Here is a 12,744-nt window from a genome sequence, read left to right on the forward strand (position 1 = left end):
CATACATGGCTAATGACTTTCATGGTTGGCATGCTTAATATTAAAGGATTAAATAAGACGATGATGTGGTTAAGTAGTCACCTCACTACTTAGATGGCAAAAAAAAAAAAAAATCTACATAAGCTTTTTAAAATATTTTATTTTCTTTACCAAGTTTTTCCATTTTTTATTTATCCTTTTAATATTCTTACTTTTTTTTTTTATCCAATCAGTATTTCATTCTTTTTCTCATTTTTTTTTTCTTTTCTTGCTAACCAAACAGAATTTCACTTCTTTCTTGCAATTTTTGGCTAACCAACACCACTCAAGAAGGAGAAGAGGAAGGTGCAACAATACCATTCTCTAGGTCACACACTTCATCTTCAACCCAAGATCCGAGACGTTAATCCAAACTATCCATCCAACAAATTGCCAATTACCATACCCATTACAAGCAAACACAAGTACAACCCAATAACAACAGAACCTTTTGGAATTACAACCAAACCCAAAACATGAAACCTAACACCACCAACCTTTCCACACGTCACCACCTGCAAATCCACTTGCCACCACTTGAAAATCCACGTGCCACCTGGTCCACAACCTTTTGGACTTCCATTTCATGGGTGAGACCCACAGGCCGCTATATACTCCCTACACAGAGAGTCAAAGAGAGAAAAGCTTAAGATTTCTAGTCTAGGTTTAGAGAGAGGCCCAATCTAGAAAGAGAGATTGTGGCTTTTGGCAGAGGTTTTGACAGAGAGTGGGAACAAGGGAGGGAAAAACGAGTAAAAGCCACTGCTAGGACTGTCCATGGGTTGGGTGGGTCAGGTTTTTGCCCAAACCTCAACCAACCTATACAAGATTGGGTGGGTGCTTTTTTAACCTGCAACCAACTCGTAACAGTAACGGATTCGTCGGATCAGGTTGTCGACGAGTGGTCATCGGTTTCGAGTGAACCCAATAATCACCAGAATCCTTCAAAACGCGGCGAGATCTCGCCATATTTAGCAAGATCTTGCTAGATCCATCCAAGATCCGGTGAGATCTCGTCAGATCCGGCGAGATCTCATCGGATCCAGTGAGATTTCTACCAAATTGTGATGAGAAATCACTGGTTCGGCTAGAATTGATGGTTATTGTGCCAAAAATCGACCAATTTAAGTGAAAAAGTGGCCAGAATCTGGAAAAAAATAGCCAGATTTTAATGGACTTCAGATGGGTCGGGTTTCATGGGTTTTAGAGGAAGAGATTTGAAACCCAACCTACCGGCATCGGGTTTTTGGAGTCAGGACCCGAGTGCCAGAGCTGTCGAATCAGATGGTTCAGGGTCAGGTCTGGGTGGGTGGGGCGGGTTGGGTTGGTGGGCGATTGATTTGGACAGCCCTAGCCACTGCCAAGCTAACCTTGACTCAGTTTAAGGCCAGAGAGGAGAAACTGAGCTTAGAGATAGAAATAGAGACTAAAAACAGTGCACGAATAATTTTTGGATACAATTGAAAACTAAAAACATTGTAGCAAAATAATTTTTAAATGTGTGAATAGTACCGTAGGGCCCATTTTTAATGAAAAAAGTTGTTGAAAAGTGAAAATTGTGGGTCTGTGAATAGTGCATTCGTGCATTGTTCATGGACAAAAGTCAACAAGTGCAGCTACTGTTCATTGAACAGTAGCCGCACAATAACCGTGAACAGTGAAAAATCAACCTTTACGTCTCTGGGAACGCTGAAAAGTATAAAAAAAAAAATTAAAAAAAAAAAAGATAGAAACGCAAACGCGTTTGGGAAGCGCAAAACGCGCTTCCCAAACGCACACTAAGAAAGTGTGAAATGGGCCTCATCGAACAGGCAAAGCAACTATAGCATTCCTAAAGATATTAAGACACTATTTTAGCATTATTTCTTAATTATTTTTTTTTATTCCACTAACTTTTCAAAACACTCACTTTACTTTATTACAGTTACTAAGGGTGAGTTTGGTTCAGCTTTTTATAAAAGTGCATAATGAAAAAGTGGAGTTTTTAAAAAGTCCATAATGAAAAAGCTGAGTTTCAAAAAGTTGAGTGTTTAGTAAAGCTGTTCAAAAGTGCTTTTTGAAAAAGCTGAGTGTTTGGCTAGCACTTATAAAAGTGGCTGTTTGAAGGGTAAATTACCAGAAAGGACAATGTATTATAAGGGAGTTTATTTCATACCTTTTTTTTTTTTTTTAATGTGAGTTTATTTCATACTTAATTAAAAATCAACTACGTCATATACTTACTAAATAATAATAATAATAATAAATATATTATTGGTATTATTCTAATAATGTTTGGGCAATTTTTCTTTTTTAGTGTCATAATTATTTGTTATTACCATTAACGACTTCTTATTAATATTAATTAAATCTAAATAATTTTCATCATCATGAAGCACAAAATGAAAATGTAAAAAGATGATAAAATATACACCAATAATCCAAATTTAAATTGTACTACATAAAAATGTAAAAACATATAAAATACATATCAATAACCCAATTTTAAATTGTACAACACAAAAATGTAAAAAATATGATAAAATACATACCAATAACCCAAGTTTAAATTGTACTACATGATATTATAAATAAATAAATAAATAAGACAACTACTAATTATTATCCTCCCAAATGGAATTAGCAATGGAATCACGAAGAACCACCATCGCAGGGTCTGTTAAAGATCCTGAGTTCTGCTCATAACTGCTACCTGCTTCACTATTATGTTCTCTTTTAGAAATTGAATCTCGATTGGCGTTTATGAAGCCCCTATCATCCCTATCATTTAGTCTAACAAAATTATGAAGAGCCATAGTAGCAGATACAATAAATATTTGGATATGGAATGGAAAAGATGGCATGTTTCTGATAATTCTCCATTTATTCTTCCACACACCAAAAGTGTGCTCAATCACACATCAAAGAGATGAGTGAGCATGATTAAAATTTTCATGTCTAGTTCTAGGGCTTCCACCTCTCCTTCGAAAGTCTTGAAGATGGTATGATATCCCCTTGTATGGTGCCAAATAGCCTTTCACCATTGGGTATCCAGAATCAACTACATAATATTTCCCTAGAAAAAAAAAATTCAATTGTATTAACACACTCACACAATATGTCATTATAATGAACAATTGATTAATCAATTACAAACTTGGTGGTGGGTGCGGAAAGTTGTTACTTACTTTACGAATAGTATCAAGAAAAATGTGAGTGTCGTGTGCTGCACCTTCCCATCCAGGCAAAACAAATGTGAATAACATATCAAAGTCACATGCAGCTATCACATTTTGGGTTGGATATCCCTTTCTTCCATAGTATGGAATAGACTTATCAGTAGGTACAACCGCTGTCACATGTGTGCCATCAATCGCACCGATGCAATCCTAATGAGCAATATTAATAGTTTTCAGTTCCACATACATTGTATTATCTTAAAGACAATAACACTTATTCAAATATACAATAGTACACATACTTTGAAATGTGGCCAATAAATTGGATGGTCTTGTATTTTGGTTGGAACTTCACTAAAAGTTGGATCCGAAGGCTTTACATATGCAGCTGCAAACCGAGCACCCAACAGAGTGACCATCTTCTCAAAATGTCTACTTATGGTTTCACCCGAATGCTGAAATATTTCTTGAACCATTCGGTTACATGTTCCATGACCAAGTATCAGTAAACAGATTGCCACTGACTCTTCTAATCTTATATTCCTTGAATGTTGAAGTCCATAGTCATGTTGTAAAACTTGACACAAATTTTGAAACACCTCCTTTTTCATTCTAAACATGTTGTAACACAATTTCTCATTACCTTCCATACAACGTCTCACCCAAGCCCACCCTGTTTCCTCAGAATCATAACAAGGAGTCTTATTAATGTATTTATTGAAATATGTCACAACTGCTTCACAAGTAACTGCCACAAGCTGGTAAAACTCCTCATCAGAATCGTCGTTACTATCATCATCATCATCAGAATCACTATCACTATCATCATCACTGTTACTACTCTCATCATCATCATCATCATTGTTATCACCATCATTATTATTGTCAGCAATGTTATAATCACCACCATCATTATCATCACAGTAATTTCTGTAATCCCCATCCATTAATAGTTCCATAAAATGGCCACTCTCATGAGTACCATTATAATCATCCATATTGGTTTACGCTACACAACAAAGTAACAAATAATCAACCATTGGTAATACTTAATATAAATCAACATAATAATCAACAAAGTAACAAAAGGCAACAATAGGTCCCAATTCAAAACATCAAGTTAATATTATATTACACATATAGTAGTCCAAAACTAATACTAAATATCACATAACATAGTTTAAAGTTAATACAACATAGCATACTTAATAAAGCTAATATTAGTCGTAAGCTAATACAACATAAAAATAATATTAGTCCTAAGCTAATACAGAGTACCACATAAGGTTGGTCACTTCTTGTTTTCCCTACAAATCATTTCTTGTAGCCACTCCAGCTGTGACTCTGGCTCCTTGAAAGCTAGGAACATCTCCCTACGTGACCTTTTTAGTAAAACAATGGAAGCTTGAATCGCAAACTTACTATCCACTCCAGGAAGTGTTCTCACAATCGCCATGACATTATCAATTGAACTTGGTGACTCTTGAGAAGTCCCTTCATGCCTATTCTGACATACAGTTATTAATTGACTAATACGATTGTCCAACATTGCAGCTCCTCCTATCTTCTTCTTTTTCTTCTGTGAGGGTATTGATTCACTAGTTCGCTTTTGTCCTGAATTACGTGATTGACTAGTATGTCCTTGCTGCAAATTATCAATGTCTAAACTCATGTCACATCGATCATCCTTAAATTCGGAGCTACCATCTGAATCACCAGCACCCTCTTGTGGCATTGTTGGAGGGAGTGTATTTGAAGAAGGGGTCCATGCAGCTACTCTAGTTGCTGCAACATCCCTAAACATTATATCAAGTTCATCTAGATTCTGTGGACCTTTCTCTCGAAATTTTCTAGCTTTGGGTAATTCCTACAAAATGTAATTGTAATTTCACTCATATAACAATAATATAAAAAAACTATCTTCAACTAACTACATATTAATAAAATACTCAACTCACCTCCAACTTCCGCGTCCACCAATCATCAGGAGCAAGAATCATTCCCTTCTCTGCATCCCAACCTAAACCTGTGTCAAGATTCCTCAATTGTTCCCACACTCTCCATTCACCTTTTAATACATCCCACCTACTTTTTAATCGACCCCTACCATGGTTTTGACCAGTCTCATCACAAAATTTGGTCACTAGAGTAGTCCAACCTTCGGTACTAAAGACAACACCTTTTGATCTATTCCCAAGTTGAATCTGTTCCACACAAAGCTTACAAAAAGTAGTTGTCCAGCTTGGATTAATATCTCATAATGCTCTAGCCTTTTTTTCCTCAGGGTTGGAAGTGGTGTTTTTACCTATCTATAAAGTTAACCAACCATAAGAAATGCAAAAAATAGAATTCATAATTTAGCAATTACAAATATTTAATGCTGACTTAAAATATAAAAAATCTCACAGCAGCCAAGGTTGAACTAAAAAATAGTAAATGGAAAATAAGCAAACAATGTTTGGATATATGTTAAACTAGCAGTTTTAAAACCATAAAAACAAACCATAAAAACTAGCAATGTTTTTAATTTAATCAGATCACTATTAATAAAAACCCCATGATTACCCTGACAACAACTACATATTGTCTTTTTTCTCCTCTGATTTTCAGACCCCAAACCCAAACTGTTAAATTCCAATCAACAAAAACAAATAACTAAACAAGTAAAGGAACAATACCCATTAATCTATAACAATAACTCTCTTCAGGGTTGCCGAGAAAACTGCTACTGTATCTTGTTTCAAGTTATCACTGACAGTGAGGCTTTTAACTTAGTCAAGGCTGACTTCATTGATGGAAGTTTTAAGTCATATTTCTGAGTAATACAATCAATTTCTAAACCAAATGGTACTAATTGAATAATTGTAAATAAAATTCAGCTTACAGAGACAAATGTTCATTGCCTTACCCAGGCAAATAAAACTCAATTGCCCTTATTGTATGGGTGTGAAAATTTTGGGGGCAAAATCAGTGTCACTAAAATTTTCCGTTAAAAACATCATCTCTTTCTCCATTTCTTTTTCTTGGCCAAGAGATTACACGGTACAACACAATGCTACAGTATAATAATAATAGTATTCCTGGTAAAATCATTTTTCCCTAAGCATGTAGCACTGAAAAAAAAATTACAAAGCATGTAGCACTGAAAATTACAAAGAATTTTTCCCTAAGCATTGCACGAGAGATTACAAAGCATTTTACAGCCAACAGAAAAGCATTTTACAAAGAATTTTACAGCCAACAGAAAAGCATTTTACAAAGCATTTTACAGATTACAAAGAATTTTTCCCTAAAATTACAAAGCATTTTACAAAGCATCCACAAAAGAAAAATTACCCAAAGCACTGTTACAAAGCATTTTTCCCTAAGCATGTAGCACTATCATCATCACTGTTACAGAGCATCCACAAAAGAAAAAAAAATTACAAAGCATGTAGCACTAAAAATTTTTTAGTACCCGGCAAGAAATTACAAAGCATGAAGCACTGAAAATTTTTTAGCTAAATTTTTTTTCCCACACTCGGTTAAAAAAAAAAAAAAAAATTCAGATCAGTGTTGGTACCTGGTATTTTGGTAGCAGATCGGTGTTCTTGGTAGCAGATCGGTACTTGGTATTTTGGTAGCAGATCGGTGTTAAAAAAAAAACACTTCAGTGCACGGATGAGAGAGCACTTGAAGAGGAAACAGGCACTTGAAGAAAGACAGGAAATTGAGCTAATGCCAGTGCTCATCTCAAGTGCTCTCTCATCCGTGGTCTGAGAAATACATTTTCAGTGCCAGAAGAAATACATTCTCATCCGGGCACTTGAAGAAAGACAAGAAAGACGGATGAGATGGGCTAATGCCAGAAGAAGAGGAAGAGGAAGAAGGTTCACGGCTCACTTACCATGGAGAGGGCAGAGCAGAAAAGAGATGAGCGTGAGAGTGAGAGAGCTCAGGGCTTGACGGCAGAGCAGAGAAGAGACGAGAGAAAGCGTGAGAACTGAGGTATATATATCTGCAAGGGTAATTTGGTAAACAGGAAGACCTAACGGATACATATGCGCGTTTGCCTTTGTTTATGGACCTCTGATGCTCCATATTTGTTGCGCGTTCATAGACTATTTTTTGCCTTGGCCCAAAACGCAACTTTTTTCAAAAAGTTGCGTTTTGGGCTGAGCTGAACGCAAAAAACTGTCTCAGCATTTTGCAAATGCACATAACATGTAAAAGTGGGCTCTAAAAGCCCAACCAAACGGGCACTTATTTGAATTCGCAATAGATGATAAACAAAGCTTTACCAACACAGTCATTTCGTATTTCTATGTGGGAGCCATGTCTGGGGGCATTCTCTTTTGTTTCTTTTACGACTTCCTAGGTCCTAGGAAGACTCTCATCATTTCCGACGCCTTGTTTATCAGTTCTGCTACTTGCACATATTTCTCCATTAAGCCCTCTCTTCTTCTTGTTGGAAGGTTCTTTTTTGGTCTCAGGTTGGGCATCGCGACTCTGTCCTGCCCATTAATCATTTTTGAAACTAGTGCCATTAAGACGAGAGGGACCCTCATCGCCTGTAATGGGTTGATGATGGGCTTAGGGAGTTTCCTTTCCTATCTCTTTGACATTTTTGACAGCGGGGTAATCACTTTCTTAACCTGTTTAACAACTACCCCGCTCTTCTGAGTTTCTCGTTATTATTTTGATCGATGCATTTTGTCTTTTTTCTTTTTTTCTCAGGCTCCTAACATCTGGCGCATCAAATTGGGGATAATAGCACTTCCTGCTTTGTTGCAGGTGCTCCTCGTTGCAGTGTTGTCAATGTTTAGTAGGCTTTCGAAGGTTAGTAAGTTGTTCTGCTACTTTCCTGCTTTCTAAAGTTCCGTTGTAATGTCTTAACTTTAGTTTTTTAATTATATGCAGCCATGTGTAGAAGTTTCATACCCCAATTGCGTAAGCTCCCTTTTTTTTGACTCCAACTTGAAGAACGCCTTGGCCGCTGCAATTTTTGTTCAGGCTTGCACTGAGTTAACCGGCATCAAGTATGTAACGCATTTGGCTTCTGATTTAGAGTTGTCATTCCTGCCTTTCTTAATCATATCTGGCTCCTTAATTGGTATGGTGTTAGTACACCTGTATTGCAGAAAAACCATGTTGGGTCTTTCCATTCCCTTCCTGGCGTTCATCCTTTTTTTTTTATAGGGAAAGGGAAAGAGAAAGAGGGTCAACCGGTCAAGTACTCCCATGTGCAAGCATTGGAATAAGTCTAAGTTAGAATTATGAAGTTCAGAAAGTCATATAGTCTTTATATGAGCTATAATCGATCTATTGCCCAGTAGTTACGTAATTCTAGGAGTTGGGAAGAATAATGAGAAGATTCTGGAAATACTTTGACATTTGAATATTATATCTTATATTTATTCTGTAATTTAGTAGTAATTAAAAAAATCGATAGACATATTTGTATATAGAAAAAAAAATTTCTACTAAATTGTATGTTATAAATTTGACCAAACCTTAATCTCAATTATTGGGATCTAGTGCGCAATAACTAATCTTTTATACGATGCCATAGGTTGAAACTCCCTAATATATATATATATATTTTAGAGAGTTTCATATTTATTTTAGAGAGTTTCAACCTTCTGCTCCTGATAATAGTTATTTATTATTAGGCAAAGACACGAATTGGTTTTTGGTGTAGGCAGAAATTGAATTCCAGATTTCTTATTCAATCATCGGAGACTTTACTAATTAAGCTAACTAAAACCCACAAATAATCTTATATAATGCTAGACAACTTGTTAGTATCCCCATAACAATTTTGATGCGTGATTTTTGCTACGTATGTGTATGTGTGTGTGTGTATATATATGTTATTTTGAAGATTGGTGTCAATAAAGTCAGGATTTGAACTCTGCATACCCTATGATTTGATTGATGTTTTATTCTGATAATGAAGAATAATCATTATGAAGTAGATGTTACAGGTGAAAATTCAAAATTCTATCGTATTAAAAAAAAAAAAAAAAAAAACTATGACATGGTTGTAATGTTCCTGTTAAACTTATAAATAAATAACATCCTCTCATGACCATTGGTAATAAACATTTTATCTATGCGGTTAACAAAAGGTTAAATTTCTATTAAACTTTTTTTTTTTTAAATGTTGATTTTTATTCCTGTTAATTTAGCAGGAATTTTAAGGATATAAATTAAAGTTTTATTACAAATAGGTAATGAGAAACATATATTGTTAAATTTTGATATTTTAGGGAAAAATTACACCATTTTCTAAGGAAAAAAAAGTGAAACCAACCCAATTACTTTTTTTTTTTTTTAGGAAGGGTACATTCAATATTAATTACCATATAGCTGCCTAGCTGAGCATTGTTTTCCTTTTTAATTGATACATTTTGTGAGCCCGCCTAAAGAAGTGGAGGTAAAATCAAGAATATAAGCATTAAAATCAGGTCAACTACCGAAATAATTCTAGTAGGTCAACTAACAAGACTGACCTAGTCATCAGAACAAGCAAACCCAACTACACGTTGTTGTAATGGAATCGTTTATGTTTGTTTTGTTTATTTATTTTTTAAATATGATAGGATTTAAACCTATTAGGTTATTAGCTTCATTCTGTTTGTTCATTTAGACCCTTTAAACCAGATTGATTTAACCTAATATATTAACTAAGTGATTACTTAAATTAATTATCAGATCTAGGTTAAACACAAATTAATCATATCATGTAAAGATGTGGAAAAGGAAACAACACACGATATGATGATCCAGGAAAACCAATGAAACGAACTGTTTCAAGGTAAAAACCTGGAGAGGATTTAACCTAATTATCTTCAAGGAAACCAAATCCACTATAAGAGAATTGAAATTTTTACAATCAGATTTAACCCTAAATTTATTGCTAACTCCAGTACTAACTTATTGACACGACTATGTGCAAGTTTCGAATCCACGAACTCCTTCTCTTCTTAGATTTACAGCAGTATAAGCACCCTTGCTTGTGACTTTGAGATCCTACTCAAAGGTTTCAGATCGCCATCACTAATTAATCTTGTATGCTACAACTTCTACAACATCGGATATTGAGATTCTTTAAGGAATATTGCCCGTAGAAGACTTTAGAGAGGTTTGGGTACAAAAACCCTAGATCTACAATTAGAGGCACAAGATGCACTCTTTTCTCTCTAAAAATATCTAAAAACCCCCTCTAGGGTTAGCTTATAATGTCCTTTAAATATTGGAAAAAACAGATCGCGATTTGGGCTTTAAACAGATAAGTTATAAGATTTTTACGTTTGTTGATTTTTGCTGAGCTACGACTTCTGATTGATCGAACTAGTTTGATTTTGACTTTTTGAACCTGCAGCTTGTATGTTCTTTGAATTTTGACTTGAAGCACTTTGAGCATTGTCTAATACAACTTCATAGACTCTAAGATCTATATTTAGACAAGTTTATGTTCACGATTTACCAATTATTCTAAACTTTTAGAACCTAACAATCTCCCCCTTTGGAAATCCGTGACAAAACTTACATACAATATGAAATGCTTAAATAAAAGAATAACCCAATTACAATAAAATGTCCAATTACATTAGAAATTCCAATCTAATACTTCTAACCCAAAAGTTGCTAGAAAAGGTAGAAGATCTTGATCAGAATGTACTTGTCTTTCTTGAAACACTCAAAAGAGCACATCACCGCATGTGTGGAAATAAAGACAGATAAACAATAAATAACAAATATAAAATCAAAAGTAAACTAACTCTCCCCCTAAGTTAGATACATCAAAAAAAATTATTTTCTCCCCCTTTCAAAAACAAATTCATCTCCCCCTAAACAAAAACAATTTAAAAACCTTCTTCTTTTTTCAAATTTCATCTTTTTTTCTCCCTTTCTGTCACGTATTGACGAAGACAACCCAATCAGAAGGTAGATAGAAAACATACACAACAGATGATAAGAGAAAATAGAGAATCAAGGGAACACAAAATAATTTAGCTCTATAGAAAATAGAGGCAACTTCCCCTATGAAGAGCAACAACTCCACCTATGAACAACATAGATTTTAAAAACAACTTTCTTCCCCTATAAAAATAGGAAAAACAAAATAAGTTTTGGGAAAAAAAAATTTGGGGAAAATTTAGGAGGCTGAGAAAACTAAAAAGACACAAACCTAATTAAAAAAAAAAAAAAAGTTGATGATACACATGAAGAAAAATATTCTCTCTTTCAGTATATGCAAACTTGACATTATGTGACCAATAAACAAATCTCAATAGTAGAGAAAATATTTGCACATTTATTATCCACCATATCTCAAAAAAAAAAAAATTCCAATTTTCACACATACTGAAATGTACAGAACTCAAAAATTTAATAAATCAATTTTTAAATCAAGTTGAGTACCCAATTTAACAAAGTGTATGCGTGTTAGGCATGAAAACAATGAGAGATATATCAGCAAAAATGCAAGAGGGATAAAGAAAACAATGCAATGCATGTGATTCCTAACAAAAATGATGCATGAAAAGATAGATTGATCAAGAAACTAAAAATAAAAACTTTCCAGTTTCGATCGGCTGAAAGGAATCGAGCCAGGAATAGAAAAACACTTGAAAACAAGCTTGACTAATCGAAAGGAATCGGGTAGGAATCGAAGGAACTCGAGAATTTAAATTAAAAATCTGTTTTTCCTCTTCACTTTTCGATTGGTCAAAAAATAGACTTGATCAGTCGAATTATAAAGAAACAAAAACTTTGAAAAATGTTGGAAATTTTTTTCTGCAGAATCATTTGAAACACTGTTTTTATGATATGACATGTATGTTCATGAGTTCAAATGATTTTCAAAACCAAACATTTCAAAGAAAAATTCAAACTTTATCAGATTTCCTCAATCTTTTCTTTCCTCTCTCCCCAAAATGCATTAAACACATCAAAAAGTTTAATTTTGGAAGGCCACAATACTTAACACATAATTACATGTACCAGATTTAACAAAGTTTTGCTTGTGGTATGTGCAACTAATAAGTGTGTGAGATATTCACACGGTGATATGCAAACAAAGAATAAACACATTTTATACATTATTCATTACAAAAGTTTAAAAGTGACTATCTCCTAAAGAGTTACATCATATAACTCCCACATCTCAACGCTTGCAACCATGCAATTTTTTTTTCTTAAATTTTGATTTTGATTTTTCTTTTGAAGCACATTTTTCTTTGTTTTTCATTTTACTTTTTGCTTCTTTTAACTAATGTACAATAACACCTTAAGAATTTTGCTGTGCTAGTGCTACACTTTACCTAGCACAGCTTTTATGATTTGCACATAGGTGTTTATGATTGGCGAGTAACAGTAGTGAGATGGTTATTTATGCTTTTCTCCTATAATTTTTTAGTCCTTACAATTAAAAAAATGACTTAAAAATCAAGAGCATGTGATTAAAAACCATAAATAACTCACACAATATGAGCAGTACATAGCACAAACTAGCAAAGTGCAAAAAAAAAAAAAAAAAAAAAAAAATTATAAGTTTTCATCAGGCATAACTCGATTTTCA

At 34.2% G+C, this 12,744-nt stretch overlaps 3 protein-coding genes across 4 annotated transcripts; 1 reads left to right on the forward strand and 2 right to left on the reverse strand.

The window, feature by feature from the left end:
* Positions 1 to 2,400: 2,400 nt before the first annotated feature.
* Positions 2,401 to 4,181, reverse strand: LOC112010355 (protein ALP1-like). Of its 2 annotated transcripts, none has more exons than XM_065778336.1 (3): positions 3,479 to 4,181; positions 3,230 to 3,386; positions 2,401 to 3,073 (listed from the first exon to the last, which is right to left on the reverse strand). In XM_065778336.1, the coding sequence occupies exons 1-3, from the start codon at positions 4,172 to 4,174 to the stop codon at positions 2,919 to 2,921; spliced, it is 1,008 nt and encodes a 335-aa protein (XP_065634408.1). In that variant the 5' UTR covers positions 4,175 to 4,181; the 3' UTR covers positions 2,401 to 2,918. The 2 variants fall into 2 exon arrangements, with proteins under 2 accessions (XP_065634408.1, XP_065634407.1); XM_065778335.1 differs by having other exon boundaries at positions 3,182 to 3,386.
* Positions 4,182 to 4,439: 258 nt separating this feature from the next.
* LOC136069625 (L10-interacting MYB domain-containing protein-like) lies at positions 4,440 to 5,858 on the reverse strand. The gene is made up of 4 exons (XM_065778351.1): positions 5,855 to 5,858; positions 5,742 to 5,800; positions 5,135 to 5,380; positions 4,440 to 5,043 (listed from the first exon to the last, which is right to left on the reverse strand). Exons 1-4 carry the CDS (start codon positions 5,856 to 5,858, stop codon positions 4,468 to 4,470), a joined length of 885 nt encoding a protein of 294 aa, XP_065634423.1. The 3' UTR covers positions 4,440 to 4,467.
* A 1,205-nt stretch (positions 5,859 to 7,063) lies between these two features.
* LOC136069626 (uncharacterized) lies at positions 7,064 to 8,416 on the forward strand. The gene is made up of 5 exons (XM_065778352.1): positions 7,064 to 7,151; positions 7,534 to 7,793; positions 7,893 to 7,994; positions 8,076 to 8,268; positions 8,355 to 8,416. Exons 1-5 carry the CDS (start codon positions 7,064 to 7,066, stop codon positions 8,414 to 8,416), a joined length of 705 nt encoding a protein of 234 aa, XP_065634424.1.
* Positions 8,417 to 12,744: the final 4,328 nt, after the last annotated feature.

The sequence above is a fragment of the Quercus suber genome, unplaced genomic scaffold (assembly GCF_002906115.3).
Source record: "Quercus suber isolate HL8 unplaced genomic scaffold, Cork oak 2.0 scaffold_180, whole genome shotgun sequence".
Classification (NCBI taxonomy): Eukaryota; Viridiplantae; Streptophyta; class Magnoliopsida; order Fagales; family Fagaceae; genus Quercus; species Quercus suber.

Coding starts and splice junctions, on each gene's coding strand:
- LOC112010355 (XM_065778335.1), bottom strand. CDS start 4,174: ATGGATGATTATAATGGTACTCATGAGAGTGGCCATTTTATGGAACTA. Junction 3,387..3,478: donor TTTATTGGCCACATTTCAAA/GTATGTGTACTA, acceptor ATTGCTCATTAG/GATTGCATCGGTGCGATTGA. Junction 3,074..3,181: donor TGATACTATTCGTAAAGTAA/GTAACAACTTTC, acceptor TTTTTTTTCTAG/GGAAATATTATGTAGTTGAT.
- LOC136069625 (XM_065778351.1), bottom strand. Junction 5,381..5,741: donor AATATGTAGTTGTTGTCAGG/GTAATCATGGGG, acceptor TGTGTGGAACAG/ATTCAACTTGGGAATAGATC. Junction 5,044..5,134: donor GGTGGACGCGGAAGTTGGAG/GTGAGTTGAGTA, acceptor TACATTTTGTAG/GAATTACCCAAAGCTAGAAA.
- LOC136069626 (XM_065778352.1), top strand. CDS start 7,064: ATGGAGAGGGCAGAGCAGAAAAGAGATGAGCGTGAGAGTGAGAGAGCT. Junction 7,152..7,533: donor GAGAAGAGACGAGAGAAAGC/GTGAGAACTGAG, acceptor ACGACTTCCTAG/GTCCTAGGAAGACTCTCATC. Junction 7,995..8,075: donor TGTTTAGTAGGCTTTCGAAG/GTTAGTAAGTTG, acceptor AATTATATGCAG/CCATGTGTAGAAGTTTCATA.